The sequence below is a fragment of the Elephas maximus genome, chromosome 9 (genome assembly GCF_024166365.1).
Source record: "Elephas maximus indicus isolate mEleMax1 chromosome 9, mEleMax1 primary haplotype, whole genome shotgun sequence".
NCBI lineage: Eukaryota > Metazoa > Chordata > Mammalia > Proboscidea > Elephantidae > Elephas > Elephas maximus.
Window position 1 is genome coordinate 123,124,837 of NC_064827.1, and position 25,793 is coordinate 123,150,629.

Genomic DNA, 25,793 nt, shown 5'->3' on the forward strand with positions numbered 1-25,793 from the left:
CTTGGGGGAATGCAACAGAATGTTAAGGGAAAGAAGCAGGAAACAGAGGATGATACCAGTTTAAAAAAAAAAAAAGTGTGTATTTATGTATATTACAAGCTATCTACAACTCAGACAAGGCAAGAACACACTGAATTGTGGGGATGGTGGAACTGGTGCTTTTACTTTTTCCTTTAATTTTTTGTGGTTTACAATTTTTGTACAACGCATAACTTTTATAAACTTGAAAATTTATCTTTAAAAATAGATTTTCTTCCAAAATCAGCATGTGCAATGCTGGTACCGCCAACACCAGGAGGGAGACTGCAGCAGGTAAAGGTGTGGACTCTGGTACCCACCGCCTGCCTGCTTCAGAATCCACCAGTCCGCTACTCCCTCTGTGATCCTGAGCAAGATCCTTCATTTGCTTGTGTTACATCTTTATTATTATTGTGGTAAACACCTATGTAACAAACAGTTACTTCAGTACTCTTTGCATGTACAATGCAGTGACATTCGTTGTGTTAATCATGTGGTTCAACCATCACCATTATCCATTTCCAAATTTACCATCACCTTTAACAGAAGCACAGTATCCCCTAAGCAATGAGTTCTCCTTCCCTGCTGCCCCAGCCCCTGATGTTTTTGTTAGGTGCCGTCAAGTCGGTTTCCAACTCATAGCGACTCCAGGTGACAGAGTAAAACTGCCCCCATAGGGTTTTTCTTAGCTGTGATCTTTAAGGTAGCAAGTCACCTGGTCGTTCTCCTGTGAAGCGGCTGCGTGGGTTCAAAACACCAGTGTTTCCAGTTAGCAGCTGAGTGCTTAACTGTTGCATCACCAGGGCTCCTACCCCAGCCCCTAGTACCACTAATAAAATTTGACCTCTATACATTTGCTTACTGTAAATATTTCATGTAAGTGGGATTGCAAAATATTTGTCCTTTACAACTGGCTTGTTTCACTCAGGATGTCCTCAAGCTTCATCCATGTAGTAGCATGTATCAGAACTTCATTTCTCTTTATAGCTGAGTAATATTCATATATACACATATATATGAATATATATACATATATAACAAAATTATATATAAACACACATACATACACATATAAATATACATATGGATAAATGGATAAACAAAATTATATGTATATTGATGGACATTTAGATTGTTTCCACCTTCTGACTATTGTGAATAGACCTGCAATAAACATTGGTATAGAAGTATCTGAGTCCCCGCTTTCAAGTCTCTTGGGTACACAACTAGGATTGGAATTGGTGGGTCATATGGTAGCTCTCTGTTTAACTTTTTGAGGAACTACCAAACTGTTCCATAGCAGCTGTACCATTTTAAAATCCCTCCAGCAACGGATAAGGATTAGCTTTTACGTATTATCACTAACACTCACAACCTTCTAAGTGCAGGACTTTGTGTTAAAATGCTTAAATTAGCTCAACATGCCTTTATAATTAGCATGCATTATCACACAGGGTCGCTATGAGTCTGAATCGACTGGGCAGCATACAACATCACATACGGTAGTTGAAGTATCAAATGCAACAATGTGTTTATAAAACAATGTGTGTTCATTTTATTGTCTGCCCTCCGGGGTATTTCATTTTAATAGCATTGAAGAATTTCTGCTAAGATGTCCATACATCCAAAAAAGTTAAAGACAAACTTTTGGGCCTGGCCCTGTGTCCAGACATGCATTTTTTCCTGCAAATTCTGCTAGCCCCTGAGACTCAGGCAGTGGGCCTTGCAGACAGGGTCAAGTTTCTTCAAGGCTGCTGACTTAATGTTCTACAAGGGCCACTCCGCCAGCAGAAGGGTCTGTGTTTTGCTAAAATACTCATTTGGAGGTACACTGTAGCATAATTATGCTCATTTGTGTCCATTATAGAGTGTTGTGATGCAATCGTCATTATGCATAAACCCACCCATACCAAACATTCCATTGATCCGGAAAAACTCAAGATTTTTAGTAGGAAATAGGTAAAACATTAATGAAACTTGGGCACACAGACAGCTGAGTTACTTCGTTGGACCTTTAATCTAATCAACAGGAAGTATTTTCAAGCACTGATAAATGTGGAACAAGATGCTTTCATTACCGGCAGAGAGCAATCCAGCGTGGCTAGTCCCGGTTTCCTGCTAAGGCTTTCACAATTTGGAGGGAACTTAAACAGCAGCACCCAGCAAGGCCCATCTGTCACCTCAGGACTGCTAAGTCAACAGAGTTTACTCCTTGGGAAAACAGTGCATCACCCCTCCTTTCTCCGGAAGGCTAGGTGGACTGCTTGGCAAGGCGGAAGCCTAGCCAACGGCACGCACGTCCAATGGGAATTTATTTCCTCTGGTCAATGTCACCACAGGGTTGGGCAAAGGGAATGAAATCATCACAACAGGTTGATCTAATTAAAAAAAAGATGGATACAGCTCGGTCATTTTTTCCCTAGATTCTTCTTAAAGACAGTCTGTGCTGAAAAGTTTCTGAAAGCACATTTCTTCGGTAAGTCTTTAAATGGGATCGTGAACAGCAGCAGTTGGCACAGCCTGATGTGGGAAGAGAAAACCCAAAATAGGTAACAGATGCTAGCCCCTGTGGGAACCGCTCACATCTATTTATGTCTGCGTTGCCTTCCAGTTTTTGCTCAGTTCTTTTAAGTTCTATCACAGTCATGACAAAAGGATGACTCATGCTCAAATATAGCCATCAAGTGTCACACTTGATATTAATACCTTTGTCACATTACTGTAAGCCCAATTCCCTGTATCAGGGCTTTTAAGAGGAAGAACTTCCCGTGGGCACAGTCTGCCACTGTCCTCTGGGAACCACAAAGGGCAGCGCATGCAGAAGGCGAGCTCATTGGGCCCCCAGAGGCTGGCCGATCCTGCAGCCTGTTCAGATAAGCAGCTGTCAGGAAGAACAGGGCCGTGGGGGAGGGGAAGAGACCGGGAAGGCCAAGCCTTCAGCTGCTGCCCTAATACTGTGCCTGTCTTGCAAGTTTTAAAATCTTCCTAAAATGAGAGAAATGGGAACAGGGTTTCGAGCTGTACCCTAACTCTTCACCAGCAACCCTGCTCCACATCCAGCACCCCGGAGCATGTAATGTGCCCAAGAGGAAAACAGAACCAGGTGGCATCGGTTCCAAGCTTCACGGATCATCTGAAACCCGGGTGGCCAGCCGCCCCCGCAGCAGACTCCCTCCAAAAAACCCACTGCCGTTGAGTCGACTCGGACTCATAGCGAGCCTAGAGGACAGAGTAGAACTGCCCCCATAGAGTTTCCAAGGAGCGCCTGGCGGATTTGAAATGCCAACCTCTTGGTTAGCAACTGTAGCGCTTAACCACTGCGCCACGAGGGTTTCCAGACTCCCCAGCCCTCAATAAAGAGAGTAAGTTTGTTTCAGTAAGTTTATTGCAAATTCAAAGTTTCCACAGCTGTGTCCTTTAAAACTCGGATCATCTCCTGGATCCGTTTTGAAAACGCAGGGAAAGGCTGCTGAGTTCGGCACAGATCCTGTAACCGTAAGGAGTCCACAACCGCCTCGCCTTTCCCCTAGCTCCTGAGAGCGCAGGCTGCTGAGTCACGCCTGCCCAGCCAGTCCTCCTTCCCCGCCGCCTGCCGCCGACGTCCCGGCCTCGGCCTTCCGGGGGAGCAGGAGCTCCTGACACTTGCCAAGTTCCTCAGGGCTCCGGGCGGGCCAGCCTGCCGCTCGCCGCCGCTCCTGCTCACTCTCTCCAAGGTACGGCCCGCTCCTGCTCACCCTCTCCAAGCGCCACCGCCTGCCCGCCAGTCCATCGACTCATTCCGGCTCCCTCTGAGGGCTGAATCCCCAGACCCAGCCACGCGCTAGGCGCCCGGTGCATCACGCCACATTGATCAGACAAAGGTCTCCGCGACAGGGCCGTCACTCGGGGAGGGGGATACTGGGCACCCAGTCGTTGACGCTGCGGCTCTCCTCGCAGAACAGGCTGAGTTTCTCTAGGGCGGGATCTTTCCACGCGTCCTCATTGGGGTTCTGCAGGGAGAGGGCACGGGCAGAGTTAGCCGGACTGCAGCTGGCTGGCTGGGGCCGGGGCCACGGGCGGGGCGGACACTCACCGAGATGAGGATGCAGTGCAGGTCGCCCGGCGCGCCCGCCTCGTCGCCGGCGCCCACGATCGCCGCCAGCCGCTGCACGTCGCCAACACGCACGATGTCGATGTCGTTCTCGCAGCAGAAAGCCTGGATGAGCGTGAAGTGGATCTGCAGGGCGATGTCCCCCTCGTCCTCCTCGTCGGCGGCCAGCACGCAAAAGGTCACGTTGTCGGGGTCCCTGCGCGGGCGGAGGAGGCGAGGTCAGGGCACGCACAGCCGCATCTCCCCGCCGCCCCCGCCCGCCCGCCGGCCAGCGTCTATACTCACACGTTCAGGACCTTGGCCGACTCGTAGACGCCGGCGGTGAGGCAGCCCTGGCGCTGTGCGGACAGCAGCAGCTCGTGCAGCGCTTTCCCAGCGCTCTGCATCCTGCGGGCGAGGGGCATGGTGAGCGGGGCGCCCACCCGCGCACCAGGCGCCCGGGCTCGCAGGTCTCCCGCGTCAGGCGCCCACCCCCGACCAGGCGCCCGGACTCCCAGGTCTCCCGCGTCAGGCGCCCACCCCCGACCAGGCGCCCGGACTCCCAGGTCTCCCGCGGCCGCCCAGCAGACCCGTGCCCGGCGCAGCGGGCTCTCCTCTCCGTCCGGCCCCGCAGGCTGAAGCCGACAAGCCGCTCTGTTCCCCAAAACGCCAGGCTCCCAGCGCGGACTCACCTGGCCGTGCTTTCCGGGATCGTCTCCTGGCCGCGGACTTCCTCCAGAGTCATGGTTCGGTCGGAAAGCAGCAAGTTATCCACGAAAGAAAGAGAAGACGAGCGTTCAGGGGAACTGGGGAGCTCCGAGCCACCAACCTTGCCGCGCGCACTGCCAGCAACTGCGGCCTTAGCGCGGCTGCACGCTCTTATATAGGCGGGGGCCCCCGGCACCCCCCAACTTGCGCGAGGCTACGCGCCGATTGGCCGATGCGGGCTTTCTGATGCAAATGAGGCGGCGGGCCGGCTAGGCTCGTGTCAGAAGGCCACGTGGGGAGGGGTGTGGGGGGATTACAATGCCTCAAATCTGCCGCCTTTGTCAGGGTGTTACCAGGCAGACTGCAGCCTGCAGATTTCATCTCGCCTTTTTTTTTTTTTTTAATCCTTAAAAGGAAATAGAAGGTTTTAAAAAAAATTGCTAATACGATTCTGCAATTTGTGAAATGGACCTTTGGAGAATTAAATATAGTTTTTTCATTTGTTTTTATTGCTACCTTCCTAATTTTTCTTTCTTTTGAATTTGAATTTTATGAGACCATTGCCTTTAAACTGGAAATTAAAGTAAGAGCATGCAGCACTGCTTTTTAGCTTGCAAAAAAAAGGCAGTGAGCAAGACCCTCTCCAGCTCAGTCTAGCTGTTCCGGGAGTTAGAAGTCGATGCCTGCAACGCACGTTTAATCCCCCACGGGGATTGCGGCTGGAAGGTCCACGCAGACTTCTGCTCGGGTGGCCCAGCCCCGCCGGGCGCCTAGGAGAGCCAGCAGATTGCCTGCGGCACACGCGGCTCGTTTGCATTTCTATGGAGGGCGCACAATAGCGGAGGTCTGGCGTGTGGCGGCTTGGAGTTGGGACAATCGCTGCTTTCTCTTCATAGCAACACTGTCCACCTGCTGCCGGGTAGGGCTGTGCAGGGCCCCGCCGGTTCGTGGGGGTAGCGGGGCTGCTCCGGCGCGGGGGCCGGCTCTGCTCCTCCTTCACCTTGGTGCGGGGCTTCCCAGCGTGCACGCCCGCGCTGCTGCCAGCCCACTCCCCCGCTCTCCTCCTTCCCTCCTTCCCGCGGGGGCGTGGGGGGTGACTAAGCCTGCTGCGCTTGGCCCGGACGTCTGCAAAGATAATCGAACTCGGTCAGTTCATTGCACACGTGCAGTAAAGCCGCGCGAGTTGAAAGGAACCGGGTTTGCTGCGCGGTCTCCGAGGCCCAGGTTCCGCGGTGGCCCCGACCCTGCGGCCCTGGAGGTCAGCGGACCTGACGGCCAGGGCTGCACAGGACGTTAGGGTGCAGGCCTCACGGAAGGTTCGGGCCCACAGCTCTGGAATCCCTTTTTCCGGGACGCCATCTAGAGGTCGGCCAGAAAGACTCTGAACCCCCTTGACCTTCCATTGCCCTTCTGAGGCACGGACATTCCCTTTCCTCCGCTTCTGGTCACTGGTCACCGAACAGCGCCGGCAGGACCTGGCTCAGCTCCGTGGAAGGTGCGCATAATGGAAATCAGAGCGAGGGCTGTGAAACCCCCTCAGGTCCGGCCGGGTTGGGGGGTGGCGATGAAAAAGAAGACTGCTATCCGTGCACTGGTGGAATAAAACCCCTTGCCGTCGAGTCAGTTCTGACTCACAGCGACCCTGGAGGACAGGGTAGAACTGCCTCATAAAGTTTCCAAGCAGTTGCTGGTGGATTCCAACTGCCGACCTTTTGGTTAGTCATATAAGAACCCTTATTTTTTATATTATTTTTAATTTTTTAAATTATACATAGCAGTGCCGTTGAGTCCATTCGGTTTGCACCACGCAGGGGAAACACACCTGTTGCCGACGAGTGGATTCCTCCTCAAACAGGACAGAGTAGAACTGCCCCATGGAGTTTACAGAGGGGCTGGTAGATTCACTGCTGACCTTCTGTTCAGCAGCCTGAGCTCTTAACCACTGCGCCACCAGGGCTCCACCACCCAGGGACTCATTTAAAAATACATACATAAATAGCTTGTTTTCAGGAATAGAATAAGAAAACTGAAAGCGATCTTCAGAGAGTTTAATAGGAATTGCTGATATTTGGCCTCTTTTGACCTACAAACCTGCACTTTTTATAGAGGCCAATAGCTAAGCTCACTCCTTTTGGCATCAGCATCTTCCTGTACTATGTTGACACGTGCGCTGCGGCACCCTTCATTGGTGCTCTTTTTTTCTAGGGAGGCCTGGAAGGCTCGGGGCCAGGCAGTGAGCCGGTCGGTGGGTTCCCTGGACCTGGGGGAGACAATGGGTAACAAAAGCAATCTAGTGAATTTTTTTTTTTTTTTTTTTTTTTTTTTGCTGTTGGCTAGCTTTTGTAAAATTCAGACTTTCTCCAGGTGGGTCCTGGATATGCGGTGTATTTCTGAACTTCGTGAAAACCATTGCCCTGGAGTCAATTCCGACTCATAGCGACCCTATAGGACAGAGTAGAAGTGCCCCACAGGCTGTCCAAGGAGTGGCTTGTGGATTCGAACTGCTGACCTTTTGGTTAGCAGCCGAGCTCTTCACACTGCGCCACCATGTCCCCGAACGTCGTAAAAGGGAAGTTTTTATTATCCTGAAATCAGAGGCAGGAGGGTGCTGTGCGTCTTTGTCAACGTGGAAAGTGCCAAGTGCAGAAGCTGGAGTCTTGCGCCCCCTGGTGGCTGGCGCTACAGGCCACTTGGTGCTCAACTTCCTGCTGTAAGAGCTCTGAAATCACGTCGTGGCTCGCAGACTCGGTGCGGCTCGCAGACTCGGTGCGGCTCGCAGACTCGGTGCGGCTCGCAGACTCGGTGCGGCTCGCAGACTCGGTGCGCCAGGCCGCATTGTGCTGTGTTTATTTGCTATCGCTCTCTTGCTTACTTGCTGGTATATAACACGTGGTGAGCCTTGATTTGATAAAATATATTAATTTTTCTGGTGATTTAGACTAAGGCTAAATTTAGACTTAATACTTTTTAAAGTATTAAGCATTTTTAAAAAATGTATTAGTTCCAGGCCCCTGAGATAATTTGTAAAGTAAGACTTTATTTGCCACTAGCCTTCCCCCACAATATATGGTAACACTAGAAATCTCCCCGACACTGCACTTGAAATGTGATGAAGAAGCAAGGCAGACAGAGCAGGAGCCAGGCCAGAGCCCCCTCTCCCACCTCCCACAGGAAGCCACCCGGAGGCCCCAGCTGGAAGAGTGTTTCCAGTCCCCGGAGTCAGCCTGGTGGACCCAGCTATGACTGACGCTCCCCTGAGGCCAGTCTACTTTGCTCACAGCTTTGAGATATTCAATTTCAGGAAAAGTGCCTTTCTGTCCTATGGGTTTTCAGGTCAGTCAGAATGACCCCAAAGCCCCCATCTCAATTAGGAAAGAAACATGTTATCTGGAAGCACAGTCTGCCGTCTACCAGAGCTGTTACCACCCGCAGTGCAGACAAATTAGGAATGGCTGGGGCCTGGGGACAGCTCCTGTCTCCCATTGACTGGTCAGACTTAAGGCCCCACACACCATCTGCGGTACAGTGGTGAGTGTCTTCTTCAGACCCTTCCAAGGAGAACCAATGCCCCGCCCACCGCAATATGTCACTGCAGTTCTCCAAGCTCATTCAGGGCACTCAGCCTGTTTTGAACCTCAAGTCACAGGATATCTCCTCCTCCCCAGCCCCAGTAACCGTGCCCTCAAGCCTTCGCTGAGCCTAAATAAGAAAGGTGACCGTGTCTTTACTAACAGGACATTCCAAAAGAAGCTCTATTTAAGAAAAAAAAAAAAACCCTTGGAAATGTTTAAGAAGTCCTAGTGGTGCAGTGGGTAAGAGCTCAGGCTGCTAACCAAAAGGTCAGCAGTTCAAATCTACCAGCCGCTCCTTGGAAACCCTACAGCGCAGCTCTACTCTGTCGTATAGGATTGCTAGGAGTCAGAATCGACTCAATAGCAATAGGTTTGGTTTTTTGTTTTAGAAATGTTTGGTTTTTTTATTAACTAATTGTCTGAAATACACTTCTCAGTCACTTTCCCGGCCTGATTAAAATGTCCATCATAAGACAGTTCATTGGATATGGGAATAAGTGGATTTTAAGTAGGCAGTGGAGTCCCTGGGCAGTACAAACGGTTAAAGCTCTTGGCTGCTAACCAAAAGGTGAGATTCACATCCACCCAGAGGTGCCTCAGAAGAAAGGCCTGGCAATTTACTTCTGAAAACTCAGCCACCCTAGGGAGTACAGTCCTACTCTGACACACGTGGAGTCACCATGAGTCGGAATTGACAGCAACCGTTTTTTTAAAGTGAGAAGTTTTATGAGTCATTTCCTGTCACAGTGTCTCAAGCAGTGAGCTAGTGCTGGCTTGCAAACACTGTCATTAAACAGCAGCAGGTTCATTCCCCTTATGCCGCTTGAGCAGTGTTCCCACGTCCCACTGCAACCGCCTGCTGAAGAACCAAGAGGGCTGCGCGTGGCTCAGCCCGACTGCGGGTGGGCTTCCTTTGGCCCAAGGAGTGTCCCAGGAAAAGTCAAGTTCATTGTCACATTTCAAAATTGGAAGATTTCACAGAAAATCTGTATTTCCGGTTTCTCTTGGAAAATGGGAAGATTTAGCCGTCATGTGCCTGCCTGCAATTTCCCAAAGAACCATCAGCTGGAGGGGGCACTGGGCCCCTCATATGGGGCACTGCTTGACAGCTCACTGAAGTCCCCGGCACACTCATTTACATAAAAAAAAACATTGCCATAGAGTTGATTCTGACTCATGGTGACTCTATGTGTCACACAGTAGAAACACCCCACTTCTACTGTAATCTTTACAGAAGCAGATCATCAGGCCTGGGCTCTTGGAGGAGTCTGGGATTGCCTTTTTACCAGACGGTCCCGGCCTCCCCGCTCCCAGGCTGGTTCCTTGTGTTGAGCCCCTTCTCAAGGCAGGACAAGGCCTCTTTGGGTTCCTGTATTTCAAGAAGGGTGTGGATTTTTCTGACCAAAGCTCATGGAGGACAAGGTAGGCAGCAATGACTCAGTGTCCATACTGCATTCACTCAAAGGGGAACTCAAACCTCTCTGCAAGACACACACGTATCACTACACCCAGGAGCATTGTCCCCAATGATGTGCACATGGAAAGGGTGCAGTCGCACTACCCGTCCACTACCGCCATGCCCTCACAGCAGCGGTCTCCACCCTGTCCTGCGTACAGTGTGGAGTCTGTGGGCTGGGGAGGGTTCAGGAGACATCTGAGACCAGAAATGGAAACTCAGGAAAGAGGCATCCCCACAGAGCAAACCCAGACATCTGTGGGCAATCCCTGCAAGGAGAGGGCTTTCCGGAAGGAGCAGCTTCTCTTGGGTGAGCAAGAACGGAGCAGAGGAGAGGGTTGCATTAGCTCAGGGAAATCTTTGCAATGAAGAGGGAGTTGCAGATTATTTGGCACTTGGTACTTTACCCATAGTAAGAAATGACTGTCACACATTCGCAGCCACAGACAGAGTGGCAGATGCCAGGACACGACACCAGCTCTCCCTGGGGCTGAAAACCACCGAGAAGCCGCAGAGGTGCCATCAGCCCCAGCCTTATCACACTCCCAAGTCCTGTGAGCCTCAGTTGCCCAGCAATGCAAAGAAAATGGTGCCCTTTGCCTTCATGCACATCTTAGGGGTTTTCTGAAGTCCCACCTGGCCACAATTTTAACCCACAGATGGGGTTTTGTGCAGTGGGCAGTGTTCTAAAGAGCCTTTCAAGTTCAAGTCTGACTTGCCTGTTTTTATAGAGGAGAACAGGTGTATACATTGTCTGCGTTGGCCCAGACACACCCCAAACATCACATCAGCCCTGCTGGTGCGTGTATCTCCCTGCTGGCCCCTGCTGGCATTCGAGTTTGGGTGAGCTTTCCTTCTGTAAGAGCATAAAATTAGCTGAGCTACTATGGTCACCTTTATGAAAAGGTTAGCATAATGTGCTTCTTGGTCTTCTAAACCCAGAGTAACAGAGCCACAGAACTTCCGGTCTGAAAGCCTTCCAGAAGATAAAGTACAGCTGATGTGTCACTTAGCATCCACAGTATGTGACATGAAAGAGGACATGATGTGATTTGGACGTTGTGTGAACACCGTATTATATGCTTAGCAAAGCCACGTGGGACGCCTTTTGTTTCACTTCCAAACTGATACTTGTCCTTTGCCTCTTGCTGCTGCTATCACTAGCGCTGGTTTTGCTGCAGCTGGGAGCCATGATGCACTTCGTGGTAATATTTTCCAAAGAAAATTAAACAGATAACACTACAGCACTCGAGACATGCAATACATGAAACTGGATGCTGCTGCCTCTGCCTGTGAGTTGAAGCATACCCTGTTACACGGGTAAACTTTGTATTTCTAAGTAGGGAACGTTCACAGTAACATAATGACGGAAAGCACCATACAGTACATATATAAGCCAGTAACATAGGTGCTTATTATGACTATCAAGATATATACGTTATGGGTTATATATGTACTGTACCATTATACAGCTGGCAGCGCAATTGCTTTGTATACGGGAGACCTGAGATACACGTGTTGCGTGTGGGAAGCTGTGTTCGCTACGTCCGGCTATGTCCCGTATGTCCTATTCTCCAGGCGGGATTGCTGAACTTTATCATAACCTTATGGAACCACGGACACACATGCCGTTGGACGTTGCCTGAGCAGACACTATTCAGTGCATGCCTGTGTGTTAATACCCAAAAAGGCAGTGTGATATCAGAGGTTGAAGTTAGCAGAGCAAGATACAAAGACAGTTTCTGCTGTTCACTAACTTCGTTTTTGTTTTTTTAATTTTTATTGTGTTTTAAGTGAAAGTTTACAAATCAAGTCGGTCTCTCACACAAAAACCCATATACACCTTGCTACATACTCCCAGTTACTCTCCCCCTAATAAGACAGCCTGCTCTCTCCCTCCACTCTCTCTTTTCGTGTCCTTTTCACCAGCTTCTAACCCCCTCCACCCTCTCATCTCCCCTCCAGGGAGGCGATGCCAACATAGTCTCAAGTGTCCACCTGATCCAAGGAGCTCACTCCTCACCAGCATCCCTCTCCAACCCACTGTCCAGTCCAATCCATGTCTGAAGAGTTGGCTTCGGGAATGGTTCCCGTCCTGGGCCAACAGAAGGTCTGGGAGCCATGACCACTAGGGTCCTTCTAGTCTCAGTCAGACCATTAAGTCTGGTCTTATGGGAATTTGGGGTCTGCATCCCACTGCTCTCCTGCTCCCTCAGGGGTTCTCTGTTGTGTTCCCTGTCAAGGCAGTCATTGGTTGTAGCCGGGCACCATCTAGCTCTTCTGGTCTCAGGATGATGTAGTCTCTGGTTCATGTGGCCCTTTCTGTCTCTTGGGCTTGTAATTACCTTGTGTCCTTGGTGTTCTTCATTCTCCTTTGATCCAGGTGGATTGAGACTAATTTATGCATCTTAGATGGCCGCTCGCTAGCATTTAAGACCCCAGACAACACTCTCCAAAGTGGGATGCAGAATGTTTTCTTAATGTTGTTGCTGTTGTTAGATGCTGTCGAGTTAGTTCTGATTCATAGTGACCCTATGCACAACAGAACGAAACACTGCCCAGTCCTGAGCCATCCTTACAATTGTTGTTATGCTTGAGCTCATTGTTGCAGCCACTGTGTCAATCCACCTTGTTGAGGGTCTTCCTCTTTTCCGCTGACCCTGTACTCTGCCAAGCATGATGTCCTTCTCCAGGGACTGATCCCTCCGGACAACATGTCCAAAGTATGTAAGACACAGTCTCGTCATACTTGCCTCTAAGGAGCATTCTGGCTGTACTTCTTCCAAGACAGATTTGTTCGTTCTTTTGGCAGTCCATGGTATATTCAATATTCTTCGCCAACACCACAATTCAAAGGCATCAATTCTTCTGCGGTCTTCCTTATTCATTGTCCAGCTTTCACATGCATATGGCGGGATTGAAAATACCATTGCTTGGGTCATGTGCACCTTAGTCTTCAGGGTGACATCTTTGCTCTTCAACACTTTAAAGAGGCCGTTTGCAGCAGATTTGCCCAGTGCAATAGGTCTTTTGATTTCTTGACTGCTGCTTCCATGGCTGTTGATTGTGGATCCAAGGAAAATGAAATCCTTGACAACTTCAATCTTTTCTCTGTTTATCATGATGTTGCTCATTGGTCCGGTTGTGAGGATTTTTGTTTTCTTTATGTTAAGGTACAATCCATACTGAAGGCTGTCATCTTTGATTTTCATTAGTAAGTGCTTCAAGTCCTCTTAACTTTCAGCAAGCAAGGTTGTGTCATCTGCATAAGGCAGGTTGTTAATGAGTCTTCCTCCAATCCTGATAAAATAATAAAATCTGTTTTCTTAATAGATTTTATTATGTCATTTGACTTAGATGTCTCCTGAAACCATGGTCCCCAAACCCCTGCCCCTGCTACACTGGCCTCCAAATCATTCAGTTTATTCAGGAAACTTCTTTGATTTTTGTTTAGTCCAGTTGTGCTGACCTCACCTGTATTGTGTTCAGTAACTTTGACCTTGAGCCAAAAGTTAGCACCTGATTTAAAGTATACGGTTAAAGAGCTCATGCTCGTCAGCCAATTAAATCCACCTTTATTCAGCGCTCAGAAGTCAGTGCACTCAGAAATGTATACCACAAGGAAACATTTATTGCATCATTTCCTCCAAAAGTGAAAAAATGGGAAACCACAACTAGGGTTCTGGCATGAAATAAATCATGGTGTAGTCATAAATCAAACATTATGCAACCAAAAAATGTTTTAAAGAGTATTTTGTGACGATAAAGCCTCATGATTTGAAGTGTAAAAACTAGATAGAAAAGTATGTCTCTAATTTTGTAAAAGTGTTTAATATACATGAATATAACTATATAAATACAACTTATTTCTAAATACAGTTCTATGTCTACAAAGTAAAAACAATGATTATATCTTGAAGTGGTGATATTACAGGTGATTTTCTTTATTTTCTTCATTATACTTTTCTGCAGTTACTTATTGTGCAATTCTTCTTCATATAGTGCTACTTAAAACTCCCCATGTATAATAACCTCAGCATCCAACGTCGCCCACCATCCTGCTGGCTCCTGTGTCAGCCCGTTGTGCCTGGTGATTTGACCATATGGTGACAGATCAAAGGCCCGTCAGACATCAGGGGCTTCACCTCTAAGGAGGAAGGGACAAGAGCATGACCTGTGATTCCTGAGCTGCTCACCTTGCGTTTGGTGCAGGTCTCTTCCGGGTGGCTGAGGGAAACGGTTATAATTGCAGCCGGAGGTTCGTTCTGGACCGCTGGGATGGAGCCACAAGGGAGGTGCTGGAGGCGTGAAAGAGGGGCTCAGCACAGGGTCTGGTCCGGAGTGTGCCTGTCCATAGAAATGCAGCTCACCAAAACACAGGGAAATTCACTGTGCACATTTCAGCAAGTAGCCAGGGATAAAATTATCTTTCGCTCCCTTCCTGGTAGAAATGTCTATTTTCCAGAAATGAATTACAGCGATAAATTCTGAAAATTGCTCCCATGGTCCACATAATACATCAGAATTATAAAATTCCAAAATACTTGTGTATACTCAACCTTTTTTTTAAGACTCGTCTCTAATTCTTCAGGGGCGAATTTCACCCTTTGGAAAGGAGCAGGGCAGCTCTTGACTATACTATTACTCATAGTGTTGTCATTATTTTATTGGCCCAATATTTATAGGCTTTATTATGTGTTAGACACTATTGCAAGCACTTTAAGAACATTATTTGATGCTTATAACAGCCTTATTACCCGGCTGCCATAGAGTTGATGCCGACTCATGGTGACCCCGCATGTATCAGAGTGGAGGTGTGCTCCGCAGGGTTTTCAGCTCATGGTGGCCCCACATGTATCGGAGTAGAGGTGTGCTCCGCAGGGTTTGCAGCTCATGGTGACCCCGCATGTATCGGAGTAGAGGTGCGCTCCGCAGGGTTTTCAGCTCGTGGTGGCCCCGCATGTATCGGAGTAGAGGTGTGCCCCGCAGGGTTTTCAGCTCATGGTGGCCCCCCATGTATCAGAGTAGAGGTGTGCTCCTCAGGGTTTTCAGCTCATGGTGGCCCCGCATGTATCGGAGTAGAGGTGTGCTCCGCAGGGTTTGCAGCTCATGGTGACCCCGCATGTATCAGAGTAGAGGTGTGCCCCGCAGGGTTTTCAGCTCATGGTGGCCCCGCATGTATCAGAGTAGAGGTGTGCCCCGCAGGGTTTTCAGCTCGTGGTGGCCCCACATGTATCAGAGTAGAGGTGTGCTCCTCAGGGTTTTCAGCTCATGGTGGCCCCGCATGTATCAGAGTAGAGGTGTGCTCCTCAGGGTTTTCAGCTCATGGTGGCCCCGCATGTATCAGAGTAGAGGTGTGCTCCTCAGGGTTTTCAGCTCATGGTGGCCCTGCATGTATCAGAGTAGAGGTGTGCCCCGCAGGGTTTTCAGCTCATGGTGGCCCCGCATGTATCAGAGTAGAGGTGTGCCCCGCAGGGTTTTCAGCTCGTGGTGGCCCCGCATGTATCAGAGTAGAGGTGTGCCCCGCAGGGTTTTCAGCTCGTGGCGGCCCCCCATGTATCAGAGTAGAGGTGTGCCCCGCAGGGTTTTCAGCTCATGGTGACCCCGCATGTATCGGAGTAGAGGTGTGCCCCGCAGGGTTTGCAGCTCGTGGTGGCCCCGCATGTATCAGAGTAGAGGTGTGCCCCGCAGGGTTTTCAGCTCGTGGTGGCCCCGCATGTATCAGAGTAGAGGTGTGCCCCGCAGGGTTTTCAGCTCGTGGTGGCCCCCCATGTATCAGAGTAGAGGTGTGCCCCGCAGGGTTTTCAGCTCATGGTGACCCCGCATGTATCGGAGTAGAGGTGTGCCCCGCAGGGTTTGCAGGTCATGGTAGCCCCGCATGTATCAGAGTAGAGGTGTGCTCCTCAGGGTTTTCAGCTCATGGTGGCCCCGCATGTATCGGAGTAGAGGTGTGCTCCTCAGGGTTTTCAGCTCATGGTGGCCCCGCATGTATCAGAGTAGAGGTGTGCTCCTCAGGGTTTTCAGCTCATGGTGGCCCCGCATGTATCAGAGTAGAGGTGTGCCCCGCAGGGTTTTCAGCTCGTGGTGGCCCCGCATGTATCAGAGTAGAGGTGTGCCCCGCAGGGTTTTCAGCTCGTGGTGGCCCCCCATGTATCAGAGTAGAGGTGTGCCCCGCAGAGTTTTCAGCTCATGGTGACCCCGCATGTATCGGAGTAGAGGTGTGCCCCGCAGGGTTTTCAGCTCATGGTGGCCCCGCATGTATCAGAGTAGAGGTGTGCTCCTCAGGGTTTTCAGCTCATGGTGGCCCCGCATGTATCGGAGTAGAGGTGTGCTCCTCAGGGTTTTCAGCTCATGGTGGCCCCGCATGTATCAGAGTAGAGGTGTGCCCCGCAGGGTTTTCAGCTCATGGTGACCCCGCATGTATCGGAGTAGAGGTGCGCTCCGCAGGGTTTTCAGCTCATGGTGGCCCCGCATGTATCAGAGTAGAGGTGTACTCCGCAGGGTTTTCAGCTCGTGGTGGCCCCCTATGTATCAGAGTAGAGGTGTGCCCCCGCAGGGTTTGCAGCTCATGGTGACCCCGCATGTATCGGAGTAGAGGTGCGCTCTGCAGGGTTTTCAGCTCGTGGTGGCCCCCCATGTATCAGAGTAGAGGTGTGCCCCGCAGGGTTTTCAGCTCGTGGTGGCCCCGCATGTATCGGAGTAGAGGTGTGCCCCGCAGGGTTTTCAGCTCATGGTGGCCCCGCATGTATCGGAGTAGAGGTGTGCTCCGCAGGGTTTGCAGCTCATGGTGACCCCGCATGTATCGGAGTAGAGGTGTGCTCCGCAGGGTTTTCAGCTCATGGTGGCCCCACATGTATCGGAATAGAGGTGTGCTCCGCAGGGTTTGCAGCTCATGGTGACGCCGCATGTATCGGAGTAGAGGTGTGCTCCGCAGGGTTTTCAGTGGCTGGAATGTTGCAGAAGTAGATCATCAGATCTTTCCTCCACAGCACCACTGAGTGAATTCACACTGACAGCTTTTGTTAGTAGTTGAGTGCAAACTGTTTAAACCCAACCCATTGCTGTCGAGCAAACTGTTTAGGTAGGTACTAATATTTCTATTTTACAGATGGGGAAACAGAGTTAAGCAACTTCTCCAAGGTCACACAGCTAAGAGGTGGCAAAAGCTAAGACTGAACCCAGCCAGGTTGGCTCTGAAGTTCTTGCTCATAACCAAGAGGGAAGAGATGAACTTCTCTGTAAAAATATTTTCTAGAACTTTTAGAGGAAACTAATTATCCCACAAAGAATAAGGAGATCATTTAAGTGAAAAGAAGATTTAAAAAAGAAATTGGCTCCCCTTACCAGCTCCTAGCACTACTGCAGAAGAAAAGGCTGGACAGCTGCTTCTGTTGAGATTACCCAGTGAAAAACCCAGCGGCCGTTGAGTCGATTCTGACTCATAGCAACCCTATAGGGCAGAGTAGAACTGCCCTGAAGAGTTTCCAGGGAGCTCCTGGCGGGTTTGAACTGCCGACCCTTGGGTTAGCAGCTGTAGCACTTAGCCACTACGCCACCAGGGTTTCCATTCTGTTGAGATCACAGCCTAGGAAATCCCGCTCTGTCACATGGGGGTTGCTATGAGACAGAATCAACTCAAAGGCAACTAACAACCATCTAAAGTTGCCTGTCGCAGATCCAACTGCAGGGTGACTTGTTGTGGTCAAAGGGAATATAGCTTCCAGCTGTAGAAAAGTTACCTCTTGTAACCTCGGTCTAAACCATTTCACTGTGTTTCTTTGGAGAATCAGCACGGACACGCAGCAGGCCCCGGTGGTACTGAGCTGGGATCTCTAGTTCTGCATTTGATGGGCAGCCTCTGCCAGATCAGGGAGGCAGTGGGGGAGGGAAGAGGACGGTTCTGTCGGGTTCGTGCCTCGTGGAGACCAATCAGTGTTAACTACAGACAAAAGGGGAGAACAGAACCAACTATCCTGGGACATTTATGTGCTGTCTGTAGTACTCATACCCACCTTATAAATTAAGCATTACCACCTTCATATTACAGGTATGGGGGCAGTGGTGGTTCAGCCATGGAATTCGCCTTCCATGAGGGAGACCTGGGTTCGATTCCTGGCCATTTCACCTCGTGTGTAGCCACCACCCCCGTCAGTGGGGAATTCTGTGTTACTATGATGCTGAGCAGCTTTCAGCAGAGGTTCTAGACTAAGACTAGGAAGAAAGGCCTGGCAATCTACTTCTGAAAATTAGCCAGTAACAATCCTATGGATCACAATGGTCCAATCCACAACCAATCATGGGGATGGAGCAGGACCAGGCAGAGTCTTGTTCCATTGTGCACGGGGTCACCATCAGTGGGGTGCCGACTAGACAGCAGCTCAACAACTGCAACATATGACAGATGGGAAAACTGGGTTTCAAGGGAACTAACGTTGGACCCAAGGCCACACAGACCACTAACCTCGTGTCCATCCAGCACACTCTGGGAAGGGCCTTGGCTCACAGCTACACAGCTACCCGTGACACAGCCCTCTACAACTCAGCCCTGTTTGTTACAAGTTCAGCAGGTCGCCCTCCTGCCTTCCTTACAGAATTAGGATCTTCCCATGGTCTCTGGTGTTCTGGATCCCCCCAATCAGTCACATGATGTGAAGTATGTGGGTTGTTTTTATTATGCACAAACTCATGTGAAAATTTAAACTCGGAAGGAACCCATAAGGCAGCTTCCTGTAAGATAATGCCCGGTCTTGCAATTCTTTCAGCAGCACACCTTGGATGAAGAACCCGTCATAGCAACACATCTCACACCAGAAGAGGTTAGATGCTAACAGGAGTACCTGGATGGTGCAAATGGTTAACGTGCTTGGCAAGTTTGAGTCCACACAGAGGCACCTTGGCAGAAAGGCCTGGCAATCTACTTCTGAAAAATCAGCCATTGGATACCCTAAAGAGCCGAGTTCTACTATGACACACATGGGTTCCTGTGAGTCAGAACCAACTCCACAGCAATTGGTTAGATGCTAATACGTCCCTGGTTCCATCCCATCCCCACCCCCGTCAGCCTCTCAGCAGTAACAGCAATTGCCAGCGCTCTGTCTCCAAAAGACATAGCTCTACCCTTGGTGATTTCCTGCACCAAGACCTTTGATACTCACCCTGTTCCTGGACCAGGAGCCAGTCTGAAATGCAGAGCCTCAGGCTCTGAACCAGCCCTATAGAATCAGAGTCTGAATTTTAACAAGACCAAGGTGATTCATGTGTGCGTGAGAGTGTGTGATGCGTGGCCAGAACACCTTCACTAAGGATGAGTAGATGTTAGCCAGGCAAAGAGGCGTGGGAGGCACAGGAGGACGTGGAGCGTAGCGAGAGCTCCAGGCAGCAGGAACAGCTCACGGAAATGCTGGCAGTGAAACCTGGGGACAGAGAACGCAGAGGGCCCGGGGGCATGGCAGGGAGTAAGGGTTTCCAGCAGGCCTACTTGGGAACACACACTGAGGGCGGAAATGGAAGGACGGACAGCAAGCACAGGAGCAAGGGGAGGGCTCGTCTGAATATACTGAGTTTGGGAAGTTCTGGGTATCTAGGTAAAGCCAGCATTGGGTAATGGCAAATGGGAGAAGTCTGGACGGACTGATGGCTATTTCCCAAATGCTTTCTGAATTCAAGAACAACTGACTGTTAAATCAAGAACCCAAACCTGTTGCCATCAGGTCAATTCCGACTCCTAGTGGCCCTACAGGGCGGCCGACTCCTAGTGGCCCTACAGGGCGGCCGACTCACAGTGGCCCTACAGGGCGGCCGACTCACAGTGGCCCTACAGGGCGGCCGACTCACAGTGGCCCTACAGGGCGGCCGACTCCTAGTGGCCCTACAGGGCGGCCGACTCACAGTGGCCCTACAGGGCGGCCGACTCACAGTGGCCCTACAGGGCGGCCGACTCACAGTGGCCCTACAGGGCGGCCGACTCACAGTGGCCCTACAGGGCGGCCGACTCACAGTGGCCCTACAGGGCGGCCGACTCACAGTGGCCCTACAGGGCGGCCGACTCACAGTGGCCCTACAGGGCGGCCGACTCACAGTGGCCCTACAGGGCGGCCGACTCACAGTGGCCCTACAGGGCAGAGTGGAACTGCCCCACGGGGTTTCCAAAGACTGCCCGGTAGATTCAAACTGCTGACTTTTTTGTTAGCTACCATAGCGCTTAACCACTACTCCATCAGGGTTTCCAACTGATTGTTAGTTGGCGTCAAATCTGTTCTCCCCTTATTCCATATGAACAGAGTTTTAACTATGCACAAGGTGTCCCAGCTACAGACAGAATTTCCCAATCTCCTTGGCCCCTTGGGGAAGTCATGGGACCAAGCTCTTGCCATGAACTTCTACATCTCTTGCTTAAATAGAAATTGCTTGCCCACCAACTTCTTCCTCTCTCCTCTCTGCTGTGGTAGTAGTGACCCAGCTCAACCAGGCAAATGAGGGCCGGCAGCCACCCAGGGAGTCCTCCCCACAGGAAGGGGAAGTGGAATGGCCTTCCCATTGCCCGGTCTTCCCCATTTTCATCTAGGGCACCAAGCCAGTTGACAGGTCTGAGAGCTTCTCATGTGTGACAAAAATACATCTAACAATGCATTTACCATTTCCACATCTTTAACATCTTGGGTCCAGTGACATCAGTTAACGTTCATCGTGTTGTGGAACCATCACCAGTTCTGTTTCCAAAGCCTTTCATCACCCTTAACAGAAACTCACTGCTCCTTAAGCAATGACTCCCCTGCCCCCCACCCTCCTACCCCTACCCGTTGCTGTCTAGTCCACCAGGGTTTTCCCCTGTTGGTGTTGTTCTTAGGTGCCATCGAGTCGGCTCGGACTCATAGTGACCCTATGCAGAACAGAACGAAACACTGCCCGGTCCTGCACCATCCTTCCCCCTAGTAACCACTAATAACTTGGGCCTCTGTGTATTTTCCTCCTCTAGATACATGCAGCCGTGGTGGAGCCGTGGTTAAAGTTACAGCTGCCAACCAAAAGGTCAGCAATTCAAATCCACCAGCCGTTCCTGGAAACCCTGTGGGGCAGTTCTACTCTGTCCTATAGGGTCGTATGAGTGGAAATCGACTCAACAGCAACAGGTTTAGACATTTCATATAAATTGGATGTCTTAGTCACCTAGTGCTGCCGTAACAGAAATACCACAAGTAGAAGGCTTTAAAGAATGCAAAGTTATTTTCTCACCGTTCAGGAGGCTAGAAGTGGGAATTGAGGCCACAGGCTAGAGGAGACTCTCTCTCTTTCTGTAGGCTCTGGGGGCAGATCCTTGTCTCTTCCACCATCCTCTTGTTCCTTGCAGATCTCCAGGTAGCATCTATCTTCCCCCATTTGTGCTTCCTTCTGTGACTGATCTGTTCTTTTTACAACCCAAAAACGGTTAGGTCTAAGACACACCCCACACTGACGATGGCCTCATTAAGACAACAGGAAACGCTATTCCCCAATAGGATCACATCCACAGGTAAAGAGGCTAGGATTCCAACCCATATTTTTGGTGGACTCAATTCAGTCCATAACATGCGATCATACAATACGTGTCCTTTTGTCTGACTTATTTCCTTCAGCTTAATGGTTTAAGGATTGGTAGTGACTTACTGTGTGTGGTTGGTATTTAGTTTTTTCGATGCAAAACACGTCAGTACACTAAGAGGACATCAGTCACCCTCACCCTCTCTCAGGGCACCGTGTCAGGCCACCATCCCCGGTTTTATTCTCCCTGGCTTGCGTGTGTAGACCACTGTTGCCTTCCAGACTTGAGTGCCTCAGGGAACCCTGTCCCCAGACACCCTGGGGAGGCTGCGGCAAGCTGGGTGCAGGTGCTGCTGGAGCAAGCCCACGGAGAGGAGCTGAGTTCCCACCGGAGAGCAGGCTCTTAACCTCCCCCCAGCCCTCTGTCTTCTGGGAGGGCCTGTGCTCATGGACCCCTCCCTGCTTCCCGAATGGGAAGAGCACTGAGGTTCGGCAAGATTTGCTTTCTGGCAGAGCTTGCCCTTGTCTAAATTCAGCCAACCTCCACATACATTTCCTAGAGAAAGTCCGCGTTCCCTCAAGCACTTGTCACTGTTTTTCTCTAAAGGCCCGCTGTCAATTACTCTTGAGAAGGAAGGGCAGGCAGACAGCACAGCTCAGCCCTGCCACCATCATTAGTGAACACCTACTGTGTGCAAGGCACTGTGCTCAGGGCTTGGGGAAAATCTACCAGGCACCCCATCCTGGCTGACACCGTCACCCAGGCTCTTCCTGCCAGCCCCTGACAGAAGCACACCAAAGTAAGGGAGACAAAGGCCAGGAAGGGAAGGAGTCGGGAAAACCCACAAGCTGTTAGATGATGGGCCAGCTCACAGGATCACAAACTCACAAATCTTGATTCACCTCTGCCGCGTCTCTGAGAGAAACACGAGAACAAGGGAGGCTGTGCCCACACCCATGAGGCAGTGGTGGTCAGTGGAAGAAGTCTCGCCTTACCCCCGGGAGACCAGGGTTCCATTCCTGGCCAATACACCTCAGGCACAGCCACCACCTGCCTGTCAGTGGAAGCTTGCATTTTGCCACGATGCTGAATAAGTTTTAGCAGAGCTTCCAAACTAGACAGGCTAGGAAGAAAGACCTGGCAACTTGCTTTTGAAAATTAGTCAAAGAAAACCCTGTGGATCACGATGGTCAGATCCACAACCAATCATGGGGATGGCACAGAATCAGGCAACGTTTTGTTCCATTGTGCATGGGGTCGCCAGGAAAGCCAAAAACCAAACCTGTTGCTGTTGAGTAGATTCCAACTCATAGCAACCCTACAGGACAGAGCAGAACTGCCCCATAGGGTTTCCAAGGAGTGGCTGGTGGATCTGAACTGCAGCCAAGCTCTTAAGCACCGCGACACAAGGGCTTCGGGGTCACCATGAGCCAGGGCAGCTAACCACAGCCCTTCAGATTCCTTCAGACTGCTGACAGTGTCATGGGAGAAATAGCTAAAGCTCTAGAGGACCTTCTCAAACTAATACCTCGTGGGTCCCTAGTCCCAGGGTGCAAGGGATGATGGCAACTGAAGTGCTCCATTTTGAGATAGATATGGGAAACAGTGCGTTAAAGTAAGCCCGGTTCTTTACTGCAGGATTAATCAAAGCTTTTATTATATCAAATACATCTTGAATCTCCAAGACAGGGGTCTGTGGCGGGCCACAGAAATCGCACTGATTTGACCACAAAACCCTTTTTCATGGACCATAAAACCAGGGTTCCTTGGAACACAGGTGAGGAATTCAGCCTCTGAGGCTCTCCCTGCTCTGACACGCAGTGGTGTTAGACTCACATAGGACAGTGGTTCTCAAAGTGTGTTCCCAACACAAGCAGCAGCAGCATCACCTGGAAGCCTATTAGAAATTTTAATTCTTGGTCACACCCCAGTATCCTGAATCAGAAGCTACCGGGCTGGGACCACCCAACTGTGTTACAGCAAGCTCTCCAGAGGACCCACTAAAATAGGACAACGTGCCAACAGCCAGGACAGCCGGCCTCCCTAACCTCCTGGTTGAATTCCACTTCAAGACTGGTCTCTACCCCTTCCAGTTCAGTGCAACTTCTGTTCCCAGCATGGCTCCTCCCACACTCCAGTCAGAAAGGCCCCTGGGCTCTGTACACACTGTCATCTTTCCCAGGTTGTAATATTTTTATCACTGGTTACCGTCTGCCCTTTCTCATAAAGGCAGAGGGGAGGCCCCCCCATCCCTGCCCCTGAACTCTAAAGGCTGTGTCCATCCACACCATGGCACTGAGTGAGATATCAGGGCTGTTTCCATCCCTTGGCTGCATGAGAGAATGTAGGAAGGCAGCAACTGCTCAGGACGTGCCTCGTGACAAAGCAGAGCTCAATAAACGGTGAACAGGAACTCAGGGGAGGAAGAGGCAATTCCAGACGGGAGGCTAGAGGAGGACTTGGGAAGAAGAGTATGGGGAGGACCTTGAAGGAGAAGTAAATGTCCAACAAACGGAGTTAAACCTGTGGAGCCCCTGCTGTTTGCTGGGCACGCTGCAATGCCTCCCTACGCTCCTGCCCTTGCAGGGCTCACAGATGCTGGAGGAGACAGCGAGCTAAGAGCCAGGTGAGGGGAGCCCCACAGCACTGAGGAAAGAGGCAAGGACAACCTGGGAAGACTCCCAGAGAAAAGCGACCTCAAAACTGGGGCCCGGGGAGAGGGGCCAGTACTCAAAAAAAAAAAAAAAAGCCACAACAAGAAGGAGGAATTCCCTGGAGACAAAAGGCCTCTGAGATGTTTCCATTGCCCCCAGGCTGGGCTGGGGGACAGGGGCAGCGGTTAACCACAAAGTGGCTCTTGGGGGGGCTGGGCCCCAAGGTCCCTGTGACCTTCCCCTTTTGCCCACCCATCACGCCAGAGCCAGCAACGCGCCAGGAGGGGGCTCTGGGGCAAACTGCCTGAGAGCGCGCAGCAACCCAGGTTGTTACCCCTCCCCCGGGGTCTGATTGCAAAAGTCAATGTCAGCAGATGTGCTTGGGGACCAGGTCTTTAGCGTGAGACATGCGTCATAAAAGTGGCGGGGAGCGAGCAGGCGCGGGAGGAGGGCATGGGGAAGTGAAGGGTGGCGGTGGGGAGCCGAGCTGGCTGCCCCTGCCGCCAGGGTGCAGATGGCGCTGCAGCCTCGCCCTCGCCCCTGCGCCAGAGGCACACGCTCTGCTGGAACGTTTATTGCTGGAAATTAGGCCAAACTAAACAGAAGTAACGCGGTGACCCCTGGCAGGAGGGATCTTGTGGCAGCTGCTCGGGTCACGCCCGGGCGACAGTCTGAGCCTGGCGGCCAGCTGCCCGCTACCGAGCTCAGGGACTCCGGCCTCCCGCAGCCCCGCCTCAGGCTCTGCCGGGGAAGAGGGAAGGAGGAACTGCAAACATTTTGCAGACTTCGTGAATGTTGAAGCCAAGCTCGGCTCTAACATCTTCGTGATCAGTTCTTAAATACTGCAAGTTTTCAGCTGGGGCAAAGGGTCCCTCCACACTGGAATTGTCGGGCTCCTTAGGACTCAAAGAGACTCATGTAATTTTAAACGGCAGCATTAACTCAGAATTCCAGGAGCACGTTGGGAAACCACTAACTCACACATCCATGGCCACAGAAGTATCTGGACTCACTGTTCACACTTGTTTTCCTCAAGGCAGAGAACAGAAGTAAAGAAGGTTCCAGCCAACTTGCCCAGAGACCTCCTTAGCCAGCCATCCTCAGTTTAGCCACCAGCTAAGCTTGGGTAGCTCTGAGGGTCAAGTCCTATTTGGAAAGTTTATTTAGCCTCTCTTGGCGGAGCAGTGGATAAGTGCTATGGCTGCTAACCAAAAGGCCAGCAGTTCAAATCCACCAGCTGCCTCTTGGAAACCCCATGAGGCAGTTCTACCCTGTCCCATAGGGTCACTATGAGTCAGAGTCGACTGGACAGCAGTGGGTTTGGTTTTGATTTTATGATAGTAAGACTCTCTGATGATGCAAATGGTTAAACTAACCAAAAGGTTGGCCGTCTGAGCCCACCCAGAGGCACCTAGGGAGAAAGGCCTGGTGATCTACTTCTGAAAATCAGCCACTGAAAACCCCGCGGAGAGCAGGTCTACTCGCACACACGTGGGGCTGCCGTGTCAGCCACTGAAAACCCCGCGGAGAACGGGTCCACTCGCACACACGTGGGGCTGCCGTGTCAGCCACTGAAAACCCCGCGGAGAACGGGTCCACTCGCACACACGTGGGGCTGCCGTGTCAGCCACTGAAAACCCCGCGGAGAACGGGTCCACTCGCACACACGTGGGGCTGCCGTGTCAGCCACTGAAAACCCCGCGGAGAACGGGTCCACTCGCACACACGTGGGGCTGCCGTGTCAGCCACTGAAAACCCCGCGGAGAACGGGTCCACTCGCACACACGTGGGGCTGCCG

At 51.0% G+C, this 25,793-nt stretch overlaps 1 protein-coding gene across 1 annotated transcript; it reads right to left on the reverse strand.

The window, feature by feature from the left end:
• Positions 1–1,161: 1,161 nt before the first annotated feature.
• Positions 1,162–4,950, reverse strand: GADD45G (growth arrest and DNA damage inducible gamma). The gene is made up of 4 exons (XM_049895727.1): positions 4,780–4,950; positions 4,394–4,495; positions 4,091–4,304; positions 1,162–4,007 (listed from the first exon to the last, which is right to left on the reverse strand). Exons 1-4 carry the CDS (start codon positions 4,830–4,832, stop codon positions 3,897–3,899), a joined length of 480 nt encoding a protein of 159 aa, XP_049751684.1. The 5' UTR covers positions 4,833–4,950; the 3' UTR covers positions 1,162–3,896.
• Positions 4,951–25,793: the final 20,843 nt, after the last annotated feature.